At 41.5% G+C, this 13,926-nt stretch overlaps 1 protein-coding gene across 7 annotated transcripts in view; it reads right to left on the bottom strand.

Annotated features, from left to right (window-relative positions):
- Positions 1–13,926, bottom strand: part of LOC111950574 (neural cell adhesion molecule 1-like) — a 326,193-nt gene that overhangs the window by 30,294 nt on the left and 281,973 nt on the right. For 4 of the 7 annotated variants that reach the window (XM_070434390.1, XM_070434388.1, XM_023968244.2 and 1 more), the window contains 2 exons: positions 13,711–13,836; positions 3,567–3,614 (listed from right to left, as the gene is read on the bottom strand). In XM_070434390.1, the coding sequence (XP_070290491.1) occupies positions 3,567–3,614; positions 13,711–13,836 (174 nt within the window). The remainder of the gene's footprint in view (positions 1–3,566; positions 3,615–13,710; positions 13,837–13,926) is intronic. The other 3 variants (XM_023968253.2, XM_023968246.2, XM_023968249.2) reach the window with 1 other exon arrangement.

Genomic DNA, 13,926 nt, shown 5'->3' with positions numbered 1-13,926 from the left:
CCAATCAAATCAGCTATGTTTATCCTAACAATACCTTAGGGAAACCTGATTTACCTTTCCCGAACATGTATGTAGCCTTTACCTCTCCCAAGAGCATGAAACATATGGCTAGGTTACCAATGTGGGAACTTCAAAATCCTCATTAAAACACACTATCCTGCAAACAAACCACGTTTTCTAATCAATAAAAAAATGATCTCATCAGTAACTGTCATCAACAACCATGAGTCTCAGTAACATGATATAAAAGAGCATAGCTTTATCTTATAATAAGAAGTTGCTCATCCATGCCTCTCATTCTTTGCCACCTGAGCATTTTTTTTTTWRCCCCCCCCCCCCCCCCTTTCTTCCTTCTCTTTTCATGAGTCACAGGATTTATGTTAGGACAGATTAACATCCCTACTGTTTGGTATTCATAAATCTGTTAAAGATACTGGGAAAATTAAAGTCCTGGGCCCAGTTTCACAAAAGCATCTTAAGGCTAAACTCATCGTTAGAACCTTCGTAGGAGCATCGTTAAATCACCGAGCTGTTTCCCAAAAACATCATTATTAACGTTGTACTTGAAAACGCTCGTAATCTAACGCCTGCATTAGACCACTCTTAGAACAGCTAAATGCATCATTATATGCTTTTTTTGCCCTCCCGCGTCATTTTATACACAGAAGATCTCCGCTGAACATAGAATCACATACGTTATCCGTCTATCTGTGACTAGCGATAATTTGTTGACTACAAATACAAAGTTACCAATGTATTTGCAATTGATACAAACAAGCGACGTATAAAAATATGATTTAAATGAAAACCCGAGATGACTGCATTAAAATATAAACAGTAGGCTATAGGCCTATTTCAATCATGTTGAAATACACTTAGTGTTCAATTAATTTAGTTATATTTTGCTACTTGTAGACTACTGTCTGTCATTTGTAATGTGTAGCCTAACATGTGCGCAATGATGTGCCAAATTGGTGATTTAGTAGGCATTTTTATTGGGAAGCATTAAAATAAGCCGCCTCAATATTTGCGGCCGTAGGTGGTAATATCTCTTTAGGAGCTGATCCGTTGTCAGTATTGTGAAATAATTCTAATGTTAAGGAAATATTTGAATGGGGAAAGCTGATCCAGATCAGCGCTCCATTTCTTTCAATCCTTTCAGTATCGACACATGCTCCAACGACGCACTTAGTGACCGTTCTCTGCGTGGTGTTTTGGGAAACGCATGTTACATCTTCGACTGTTTGTAAGAAAGATACATTGTTAAAACACTCGTAAGCCTAAATTCATTGCTATCAGGAAACCGGGCCCAGCTGTCTGTTTTCAACGCTATCTGGTCTTCATGTTATTTATTGTATTACCATCACTATAGCCATGCTCCAGAGCACAGCATGCTGCCGGCAGCACAACATTGTCCAATTGAAAGTGGCAGACACTGTCATCCTCTCTTTAAAAAAAAATCAAAGATCAGTTATCTTTCAGAAATCCCCAGTCTGTCAGAATAATCTGTTTTGTTTTTCTGTCTGTCAAACCAGGCTCCCTTAGACACAAGTACACTATATATACAAAAGTATGTGGACACCCCTTCAAATGAGTGTATTCGGCTATTTCAGTCACACCCGTTGCTGACAGGTGTATAAAATCAAGCACCTAGCCATGCAATCTCCATAGACAAACATTGGCAGTAGAATGGCCTTACTGAAGAGCTCAGTGACTTTCAACGTGGCACCGTCATAGGATACCACCTTTCCAGCAAGTCAGTTCGTCAAATTTCTGCCCTGCTCGAGTTGGGTCAACTGTAAGTGCTGTTATTGTGAAGGGGAAACATCTAGGAGCAACAACGGCTCAGCCGCAAAGTGGTAGGCCACACAAGCTCAGAGAACGGGACCGCCGAGTGCTGAAGCGTGTAGTGTGTAAAAATCGTCTGTCCTAGGTTGCAACACTCACTACGGAGATCAAAACATCCTCTGGAAGCAACGTCAGCACAAGAACTGTTCATCAGGAGCTTCATGAAATGGGTTTCCATGGCCGAGCAGGGCACACAAGCCTAAGATCACAATGCGCAATCGGCTGGAGTGGTGTAAAGCTCGCCGCCATTGGACACTGGAGCAGTGGAAATGTGTTCTTTGGAGTGATTAATCACGCTTCACCATCTGGCAGTCCGACGGACGAATCTTGGTTTGGCGGATGCCAGGAGCTACCTGCTCGTATGCATAGTGCTAACTGTAAAGTTTGGTGGAGGAGGAATAATGGTCTGGGGCTGTTTTTCATGGTTCGGACTAGGACCGTTAGATCAAGTGAAGGGAAATCTTAACAGTACAGCATACAATGACATTCTAGACGATTCTGTGCTTCCAACCTTGTGGCAACAGTTTGGGGAAGGCGCTTTCTTGTTTCAGCATGACAATGCCCCCGTGCACAAAGCGAGGTCCATACAGAAGTGGTTTGTCGAGATCAGTACGGAAGAACTTGACTGGCCTGCACAGAGCCCTGACCTCAACCCCATCGAACACCTTTGGGATGAATTGGAACGCCGACTGCGAGCCAGGCATAGGCGCCCAACATCAGTGGCCAACCTCACTAATGCTCTTGTGGCCCTCCTTCCAAGAAGAGTGGGAGGCTGTTATAGCAGCAAAGGAGGGACCAACTCCATGTTAATGACCATGATTTTGGAATGAGATGTTCGGCGAGCAGGTGTCCACATACCTCTGGTCATGTAGTGTATATGAAATGCACTCTGTCATGGTTAGCCATGGAACACCCCAAATATTATCTGACGTCATTGTCAATACCATAGCCACCGGGGGAAAGACAGAAGAAAGACAGAGAATGGAATGTACAAAATAAGGAGACTAGCTATATATCTAAAGGGCAGAGAAGCTCTAGGTGTGCTAAAGCTAATGGTGGAGATGTTAGTTAATGGCCGGACGGTAACTCCCTTCTTTAGACTAATCAGACAACATGCAGCAGTGTTAGCTAATGTTACAGTGATCAAGCCTGTAATCAGATGTGTGCTGCATGCTGCACTGCACTGCTTCGACATTAAAGAAGAATGTCTGTAAAACCCACTCTAAATTCCTTGAAATCAAACACACGCCAAACTGTGGGGGCCAATACCAAAAGCACAGTGTTTTGTAATACATGCGTTTGGGGTTAACTGAATTCATATCAAGTAGAGGGCAACCTGTTTTAAGTAGAGGGCAACCTGTTTTAAGTAGAGGACAACCTGTTTTAAGTAGAGGGCAACCTGTTTTAAGTAGAGGGCAACCTGTTTTAAGTAGAGGGCAACCTGTTTTAAGTAGAGGGCAACCTGTTTTAAGTAGAGGGCAACCTGTTTCTTGCTGGCTGAGGTTAGTCAGTGGAACTATACTAAGGATTGAAGCAGTGAGCAGAGTCAGTGACTGCCTGACTGTCTCTCTGTATCACTGACCAACCCTATAACTATTGACAGTACATCAGTAGCTCCTCGTCTCTGAAGCCGAGCGAGTAGCACTAAGCAGTGGTGAGACCAAGCAGGCATAGAGAGGGAGATTGGGGGGTAGAGGGAGACACACCGGCATACTCACTAAGGGCTGCACTGGTTGAAGGAATGAAGGTTGGTGTCACTGACGAAACTGCAAGATGGTGAAAACATGGTGAGAGGTGCCCGCGATTCCCCAGAGAGGGCAGTGCAAGTCGTTAGTGTTACAGACGACTGAACGTCCTGATGGCAGAGCACCCCCTCGGTACACATCAGTCATCCACTGGCACCACCACACCATAGAGCGTCATATCGACTTTCAGATAAGGCTTATGCTGAGCAGCATGAAACACCTCATGAACAAGAGCACTTCAAAATCATGATGTACAGTACAACATCACATTCATCATAAGAATGTGTCATACCACAGGTCTGCTCATACCATTACCTGAGATGCTTCTATTATGGAACGTATTTAACTGTGTTTTATCATTAAAATCAGCTGGAATCTACATTGTACTGTAATAAACTAAAGTTTCACACTCATTTAACGTACATTATCATATTCTTATCTTCATTAGGAACACCAGCAGGTAGCCCTGTAAATTCTAAATACATATTGACCTCCCCACATTAAAATTCCTAAGAGCAGAAGATGAGTTTCCATAAGCCTTGTTTGAAGCAGGTTGTATAGCTGTTGGTCTATGTTCGACAATTATCATTAGAATTGAACCCACGTTATCAACACAAACACAATTCATTCCAACCAAGCTGCTTTCTCAAGATAATCATGAGTCATTACCCACAAGGTAGGTGTTCTTGTAAGAACCACAGATTTGTGCAGACTCATGACAATGAAAATGTATCATTGGTAGTCAGCTGAAAATAGTTATATGAGAAACTATTCTCTTGTATGACTCAATTAACTGTGAACATCTAAAATCTTGTTATTAGTGACAAAAGCATATTGTGCAAGTGAACCATAAAATGGACTATCAATGCCTAATTTACCAGGCTCTATTTGTACACAAGTGAGGGTAGAACTGTCTAAGGGAACCTAAGTTGTTGCTTCAAGTGGGTCAGGCTTTCCTTAGATATACTGTAAATGAGGTGAGGAATGGTATGGCAGACAAAGACACCAAATGATAAAAGTAACACTGCGGCCATTGACAGAACAACTCCACCCAGAGTGAAAAAGACTTGGTAGAACACTGTCAATTTAAAAAGGAGAAATGTTTTAATTTGGAAGTAGAGCAGCATTGCAGAAAGCAATAATCCATTCCACAAATCTTTGAAAAAAGCATGCCTGCTTTTGTCATGATATTTGCAAGAAACGCTCATAAGCCATCGACTTCGCAAAGAAGCTTCACACTGCTTGACTGCCTTTAAGTTGTCATCAGTTCAGAAACAGAAGTACAATCAGAAATTCACAATAGAGTTGTTTCACCGGTTAGAATTTGAGTGATAATCCGTCTTGCATGAGCAGGCCAGCAACTATGTCTGGCAAACCGCAGATATTGCAAACCACATATTTGTGGTAAGGTCCATGGCAGATAATACATTTTGAGAGAATGCAAAAATGACCTAAAGAAAAATCTTCTCAACCTTTTAATTATTAATAGGGATTCGGTCCGCACAAGCGTGCTGGGGAGAGACGGACGCTTAGAGCAGACTGGAAATCACATTTTGGATAGCTACATAATAACCAATAAACATTATATTTTTGTTTCACTGCAATTGCATAAAAGCTGAGAGGCAGCCGAGGTATTTATAGCCAGGTTCCCATGGTGCCATAGCCAAGGCACATCATGTTAGAAGGGTTTCTGAAAAACCAATTAGTTGAAAAATGCCAAGAGACAGGGAGAAAGAGGCTGAGCCATCCCTTAGAAAGGCATACTCACTCTTCAATTACGTCAGATCACCAGCTGGAAAGCTGCGTGAGTGTGTAGGGAGCATTTTGTGAGGTAGCTGCTGTTGTATATGTAATTTGAGGTGTGGTTGCTGACGTTAGAACAGTCTCCATAGTTCCTTCCACCACCTCAGCCTCGACCACCATGGCCGGCTTACTGGTGACTTCCTCTACCTACAGAGGTAAGACTAGGCTATTGCCATGGGTCACTGGGTCTCTGTTGCCTTGACCGGAGCAAGGCTCTGTGTTGTCATGGCAACAAGGAGGGGCCCTTCTACAGGAACAGCTGTGTTACCCGCTGCCCTCTGTGGGTCATCGGGTGGAGTCCCTAGAGAATCGTCATATCCCTTTGCAGGTTCTGTGGACACCTGGCTTACCTCTTATTCTAGTAGGACTTCTATAAGGGTGGTTGTGGACACTATGGACTTTTAATTGTTTTAACTTGGGTCACTGTATTTCAAAAACTAAGACATGTCTTCTGTACCCAATTGATGGAGACACTGTGTAGAACAATGGCATGACACAGAAATGTACAAGAGAGCATTCACTATGGCCCATCTTGTAAACCCTGAGTCCTCCTAAATTAGTACTATGACACACACGCCTGCACACACAAACTAATTAAAGGAGATTAGTTTAAAACTTGTATAACATAATTATATATATTAAATATATCTGATCTATATGTTTTTAAAGTAATTATTTAATTATATGCCATTTAATATCAACAGCTTTTGTCTAGATTTACAAGTTGTCCCTTACACCCTGGAAATACAGTAGTACCGTAACTGCATACAGCAACAGAGAAGACTAAAGTCTATGCCATCCCTGTGCTCCTGGCTAGTCATGCAGGCCCTGGTGAATGTTAAGTGTGTGTTTGGAGTGTTCAAACCATTATCCCACCAATCACCTCTCCCATCCAGGCAGGTTAACCTCCACAATATAAACAGATGCTGGTATCCATCTCCTCCAAACATAACCACATAAGAGAATCAGCATAATTATGAGATATTGTCTTTGTTGCGCTTCTCTGCCTTTTGTACTAGGGTCTTATGAGGGGGAAAAATAGGCTTCTCTGTAATGGTGCCTCACACTGTCATGGCTGAACAGAGATGCAATAAACCCGGTGGAAAAGCTGATGCCCGGTGAATTAGGGATGTATTAAAGGGATACTTCAGAATTTTGCCAATTTTTGCCAGAGTCAGATTAGTTTGTGGATACCATTTTTATGTCTCGCGTGCAGTTTGAAGGAAGTTGCTGACTAGTGTTAGTGCAATTGCTAACTAGCATTAGTGCAATGACTGGAAGTCTATGGTAACTGATATCATACTAGTAGATACAATAGACGTCCAGTCATTGTGCTAATGCTAGTTAGCATTGGCTCACGAAACTACCACTTAACTTCCTTCATACTGGATGCAGATTGCCAAAATCCCAAAGTATCCCTTTATGAACGGCAACAAACCATCAAACCCAACCACGGCTGGATCCTGTCTGTTGCCGATATCTCAGGCTACATTTAAATTGGGCCACATAAACAATGAGTCATCATTGAGAAACTAATGGCACTGAATATTTATATTTCCCTTTGGCTGATAATGCGGCTCAGTTCTTTGTCTTTGTTTGTATACGCTGCTGTATGGGCAAAAACACTGTCCAACATGTTGTTATTGCTCATTATGTTCATATGAATTACTGAGTATCTGTACAATTGGCTAAGGATTGAGTGACTATTTGAAGTCAATCAGGGGTCAATCAGTTCACTGTACAAAGGGAGAGGGGACAAGATGCACACGGGAGAAGCAATTGCCTAAAAATGAGCTATGGAATTATGGGATTGCACGGTACATGGTCACTCATGTATCACACGCTCAAAGTCTGCTTAGAAACTACAATATGACTAAAACAAACCTGAGTCCACGTTAGAGTAATGAAATGGTATGCCGTCTGGAAATGTTTGAGACAAGAGTTATTGTGTGAGCGTTTTAATTTATTGAAAGCAAATACCAAATGCCCCAATCAAAGCTTTGAGGTAATGGCCAAGTAGAATTCTTAATTCAATGAGATAACGAAACAAAGCTAATTCAATTGTCCATTGAAAATATGTTTTTTCATCTATACAACTAGCAATTGTTAATTCAGTTTTTTACATAAATGTTTAAAATAAATGGATGAAATGAAAACAAAAGTCAAAGAAAAGGAAGCAAAGACAGGGAGATGAGAAACTTACTTGTGAAAGTATAGCCTGAGAAGTCCAATTGAACAAAAATAGACGGGTAAACATGAACAAAATCAGAAGAAACAGAAACAATTAAAACAGAAATGTACAAAAATGGTAGAAGGTGACTGTCCTGTCACTTCACAACTAAATATGAACCATGACAAACAGTGATAATGGGATAGTTCACTTTGGTAAAGTATACAGTGCCTTCAGAAAGTATTCACGCATCTTGATCTATTCCACATTATGTTGTGTTACAGCCTGAATTCAAAATGGATTAAAAACATCTACACACAATACCCTATTATGACAAATTGAAAACAAGTTTTTAGAAATTTTTGCAAATGTATTGAAAATTAAATACAGAAATATCAAATTTACAAAAATAGATGGTTTACAAATTCTGTCAAATTTGTTGTTGATCATTGCTTGACAACCATTTTCAGGTCTTGCCATAGATTTTCAGGGCGATTTAAGTCAAAACTGTAACCTGGTCACTCAGGAACATTCACGGTCTTCTTGGTTGGCAACTCTAGTTGGCCTTGTGTTTTAGGTTATTGTCCTTCTGAAAGGTGAATTAATCTCCCAGTGTCCAGAGGAAAGCAGACTGAACCAGGTTTTCCTCTAGGATTTTGCTTGTGCTTAGCTCCATTCTGTTTATTTTTTATCCTGAAAAACTTCCCAGTCCTTAACAATTACAACAACACCCATAAGATGATGCAGCCACCCACTATGCTAAACATATGGAGAGTGGTACTCAGTAATGTGTGTGTTTAATTTGCCCCAAACATAACACCTTGTATTAAGGACAAAAAATGAATTGCTTTGCCCCAACTTTGTTGCAAACAGGATGCATGTTTTTGGAATATTGTTTATTCTGTAAGGCTTCCTTCTTGCACTCTGTCATTTAGGTTAGTATTGTGGAGTACTACAATGTTGTTGATCCAGCCTCAGTTTTCTCCTGTCACAGCCATAAACTAACTGTTTTAATTCACCATTGGCCTCATGGTAAAATCCCTGAGCGGTTTCCTTCCTTTGTTTTTACACTGAACAAAAATATAAATGCAACATGTAAGGTGTTTGTCCCATGTTTCATGAGTTGAAATAAAAAAAAATCACAGAAATGTTCCATAGCACAAAAAAGGTTCTCACATTTTGTGCACAAATTTGTTTCCATCCCTGTTAGTTAGTATTTATCCTTTGCCAAGATAATCCATCCACCTGACAGGTAAGGCATATCAAAAAGCTGATTAAACAGCATGATCATTACACGGAGGGGGGGGGGGGGGGGGGGTTTGCGGAGTATTTCTGTCTGTAATAAAGCCCTTTTGTGGGGAAAAACTAATTCTGATTGGCTGTGGGTGGGTGGGCGTATGCCCTCCAAGGCCCATCCACGGCTGCACCCTCGCCCAGTCATGTGAAATCCATAGATTAGGGCCTAATTTATTTATTTCAAATGACTGATTTCGTTATATGAACTGCAACTCAGTAAAATCTTTGAAATTGTTGCATTTATATTTTTGTTCAGTATATTTAACCCTTACTTTACCAGTTAAGTTGACTGAGAACACATTCTCATCTACAGCAACAACCTGGGGATCAGTTACAGGGGAGAGGAGGGGGGATGAATGAGCCAATTGAAAGCTGGGGATGGTTAGGTGGTCATGATGGTATGAGGGCAAGATTGGGAATTAAGCCCAATAAGTGCCATGGTATCTTTAATGACCACATAGAGTCAGGACAAAATACACCACCTTACACAGGCCAATCATTGCCCTGGGGCATTGGGATATTTTTTATTTTCAGACCAGAGGAAAGAGTGCCTCCTACTGGCCCTCCAACAGCAACTGGGGTCCCATCCAGGGACCAACCAGAATCAACCCTGCTTAGTTTCAGAGAAAAACCAGCAGAGGGATGCAGGGTGCTATGCTGCTCTCTTTGTAATGACTGGGTATATTGATACACCATCCAAAGTGTAATTAATAACTTCACTATGCTCAAAGGGATATTCAATGTCTGCTTTTTTTAAACAATCTACCAATAGGTGCCCTTCTTTGTGAGGCATTGGAAAACCTCCCTGGTCTTTATGGTTGAATCTGGGTTTGAAATTCACTGGGGGACACTGAGGGACAGATACTTGTACAGTATGTGTGGAGTACAGAGATGAGGTAGTCATTCAAAACTCATGTTAAACACTATCCATGCAGCTCATTATGTGACTTTTTTACTCCTGAACTTATTTAGGCGTGCAATAAAAAGGGGTTTAATACTTATTAACTCAAGACACTTCAGTTTTTCATTTTGAATTACTTTGTTTAAATTCCACTTTGACATTATGGGGTATTGTGTTTAGGCCAGGGACAAAAAGTCAAAATTGTATCCATTTTAAATTCAGGCTGCAATACAACAAAATGTGGAAAAGGAGAAGGGGTATGAACAATTTCTGAAGGCACTGTAACTACTTTCAGCAAAAAATATTTCATAGATATATAGAGCTCATGAGCCGTAAAATAAACATACCTAATCAATGTACCTTATAAATTAGGCATGTTTAGCATTCTGGACAGACTTCAAATAATGTCACAGTACTTTCAAGGTGAGAAAACATTCAGAACATTATGAAATAGAGTAATAGAGAATTATGACTTATTATGGTACTCAATGCTCCAAATTACGATGAAGTAACAGGACAAGGCAACCCTCTAGACTTCAGACTGAAAAAAGGGTCAATCTAAGTGGGAGCTAAGGGTGGTTGCTACAGAAGCACAGAGGGTGAAAAGCACAGATGGAAGCGTGGCAAGAAGCAAAACAGAATCAGACTGCCTTAAATGTGTTGAATCAGAAGTGAATAAACCTAGAGATAATAACCTTAACTACCACGTACAGCAACACCGCTCAGCATGACTGACAAACTAGGAGGGAGAAAATAAAAGATGGGGTCGCTTTTCCATTCCAACTCTCTAATTCCTTCAGTGTTTTGAGATGGCTACCACAGTGTGTGAATCTCGGCAGATTCATATTATGCTATTTTATTACGTAGCTCTTACAAATTAGATCCAGTGACTGTGTAAAGTGGCCTTAATAAAACATCCAAAAAGAGGCGCAATCATAAACTGTTCTGTGAGTAAATTAATCTCTATATTTTCAGATTGAATGTTCCCCCTATGCCTGTGCTACTCTGCGTATACAGTGGCTTACGAAAGTATTCACCCCCTTGGCATTTGTCCTATTTTGTTGCCTTACAACCTGGAATTAAAATTGATTTTTGGGGGGTTTGTATCATTTGATTTACACAACATGCCTACCACTTTGAAGATGCAAAATATATTTTCTTGTGAAGCAAAGAAGAAATAATAAGAAAAAAATCTGAAAACTTAAGGGTGCATGACTATTCACCCCCCCAAAGTCAATACTTTGTAGAGCCACCTTTTGCAGCAATTACAGCTGCAAGTCTCTTTGGGTATGTCTCTATAAGCTTGGCACATCTAGCCACTGAGATTTTTGCCCGTTCTTCAAGGCAAAACTGCTCCAGCTCCTTCAAGTTGGATGGGTTCCGCTGGTGCACAGCAATCTTTAAATCATACACCACAGATTCTCAATTGGATTGAGGTCTGGGCTTTGACTAGGCCATTCCAAGACATTTAAATGTTTCTCCTTAAACCACTTGAGTGTTGCTTTAGCAGTATGCTTAGGGTCATTGTCCTCCTGGAAGGTGAACCTCCGTCCCAGTCTCTGGAAGACTGAAACAGGTTTCCCTCAAGAATTTCCCTGTATTTAGCTCCATCCATCATTACTACAATTCTGACCAGTTTCCCAGTCCCTGCATGAAAAGAGTGCCTCCTATGAAAAACATCCCCACAGCATGATGCTGCCACCACCATGCTTCACTGTAGGGATGGTGTTCTTGGGGTGATGAGAGGTGTTGGGTTTGCGCCAGACATTTTCCTTGATGGCCAAAAAGCTCAATTTTAGTCTCATCTGACCAGAGTACCTTCTTCCATATGTTTTCCGTAAAGCCCAGCTCTGGGGAGTGTACGGCTTAAAGTGGTCCTATGGACAGATACACCATTCTCCGCTGTGGAGCTTTGCAGCTCCTTCAGGGTTATCTTTGGTCTCTTTGTTGCCTCTCTGATTAATGCACTCCTTGCCTGGTCCATGAGTTTTGGTGGGCGGCCCTCTCTTGGCAGGTTTGTTGTGGTGCCATATTCTTTCCATTTTTTAATAATGGATTTAATGGTGCTCCGTGGGATGTTCAAAGTTTGGGATATTTTTTATAACCCAACCCTGATCTGTACTTCTCCACAACTTTTTCCCTGACCTGTACGGAGAGCTCCTTGGTCTTCATAGTGCCGCTTGCTTGGTGGTCCCCCTTGCTTAGTTGTGTTTCAGACTCTGGGGCCTTTCAGAACAGGTGTATATATACTGAGATCATGTGACAGATCATGTGACACTTAGATTGCACACAGGTGGACTTTATTTAACTAATTATGTGACTTCTGAAGGTAATTGGTTGCACCAGATCTTATTTAGGGGCTTCATAGCAAAGGGGGTGAATACATATGCACACACCACTTTTCCATGTTTTATGTTTTTGATTTTTTTTAAACCAGTTTTTTTTTTTTTTTTTAAACAACCTCTTCTTACTTGTGACTGCATCTGAGATTCAGAATATCAAACCCTCAGTGTTGATTTGTCTGAAGATACCGTTAATCTATAGGAAGGGTTGTCTTCCATTATACTGGCATAGGCACAATGTAACATTCACTATGTTTTACAAGTTTTGAAGATCCGGGCAAATTTTTTGCCAATCTTGAAATTAGTAATTGCTTAATAATTGACTCTTCAGTGTCCAGACTAATCGTAAATGTGTGTTTTACCAGAACAGGGTAAAACACTGTAGGCTTATGTGTGTTCATTTTTTTTTTACAACTTGCTTGAAAAATGTAAGCATGGCTCTCCGATTGGTGCACTCACAAGCACACAGCGCCTCTTTACTAACAAATGTGTTAAAGTGCTAGTCACCACTGTGTTGCAGACGACCAAAATAACACTTGGCCAATACCTTGACATCTACACTGATTTTTAGTCCACCAAAATAGCAGCCTTAAATTACATTTGTCAAAATTGTTTTTGATGTTGTGTTGTGTAGTGTGAGTGATGCGAGGGTTGTTCCTTTTATTTGAATGATTATGCATTAGCATGCATTGATCTATCAGATACCTGTCAAGAGAAAATCTCAAAACGACAAAGAATTGTGCTCTGATAACATTTACAGTTGTCATCGTAGATATTGTCTTTCATTGTCCTCATGAAGAACCAAAACAGCTTGCAGAAATGCACAGACTGAAGTTAGCCTCACAATAAATGGAAAAAGTTTGAGTTGTGTAGACTGAGAACACCGACACACAGTGATAGAGACGAGACAATATGTTTTCTGCACCTAGCAAATTATGCTCTGAAGGTTGGGAGGGGTAGTATGTGGGGTAGGGAAGGGGGCTGTCTAGCCCTCATAGAAATCACATGGGGAGAAAAGCACAAAATACACCAGAACTGGGTAAAACACTGTAGGCCTATGTGTGTGATGTGTGTGTGTGTGTGACAAACACACACAGACACTACGGTCACCAGGACCAGCGAAAGGGAGGGGAGGACGGAAATTTGGATGGCACCCCCCTTCCACCACCCATTAGCTGAAAAACGTATGTCCCCACCCCTCCTTCCCCAACCTTTCTATGAAAACTAACCTAACGTAACAGGCATAAGAGAAACACCTCAGTGGAATTCCCACATCCAGTTTTCAGCGGAAAAGGAAGCTAGGGTGAAAATAGATGTATCCCTGAAAACCGGAAAACCCGGTTGTTGGTAACTCCGCTAAGGCTAATGCAAACAGACACACGGGCTGGGGGCAGTTGGCAATGCATCCCTGGAGCGCAGTGGCTGGTCCTTCAAGGAGATCAGAAGGAAGATGCATTATGCATGTGGCGCTGGGGGCTTGGGGGGGATAGGTGGTCACGGCTGGATGGCTAGACTACACGAGGTGGTGATAGGGTGGAAAAGCATTCGGGTCAGGTGAGTGCTATCTCTCTGCAGAAGGGAACAGGGAAGGAGGGAAGCACTTACGGACTGGCTCTGTCTTGAAGTTCAGGGGAGTGCTGCTCTCGCCCTCACCCTTGCCGTTGATGGCAGACATCTTGACCTCATAGAAGGTCTCGGGCTTCAGGCCAACGATGGTGATCATGCTCAGGCCTGTCGGAGAAAAGGGGGATTTTAGAAAGCTCCATTAAAGACATTGACACAGACCTAGTCACCCGGCTGGCTGATGAAGCCCACTTGTAA

Source organism: Salvelinus sp. IW2-2015, linkage group LG23 (assembly GCF_002910315.2).
Source record: "Salvelinus sp. IW2-2015 linkage group LG23, ASM291031v2, whole genome shotgun sequence".
Taxonomy (NCBI): Eukaryota; Metazoa; Chordata; class Actinopteri; order Salmoniformes; family Salmonidae; genus Salvelinus; species Salvelinus sp. IW2-2015.
This window is presented reverse-complemented; position numbering and strand designations above follow the sequence as displayed.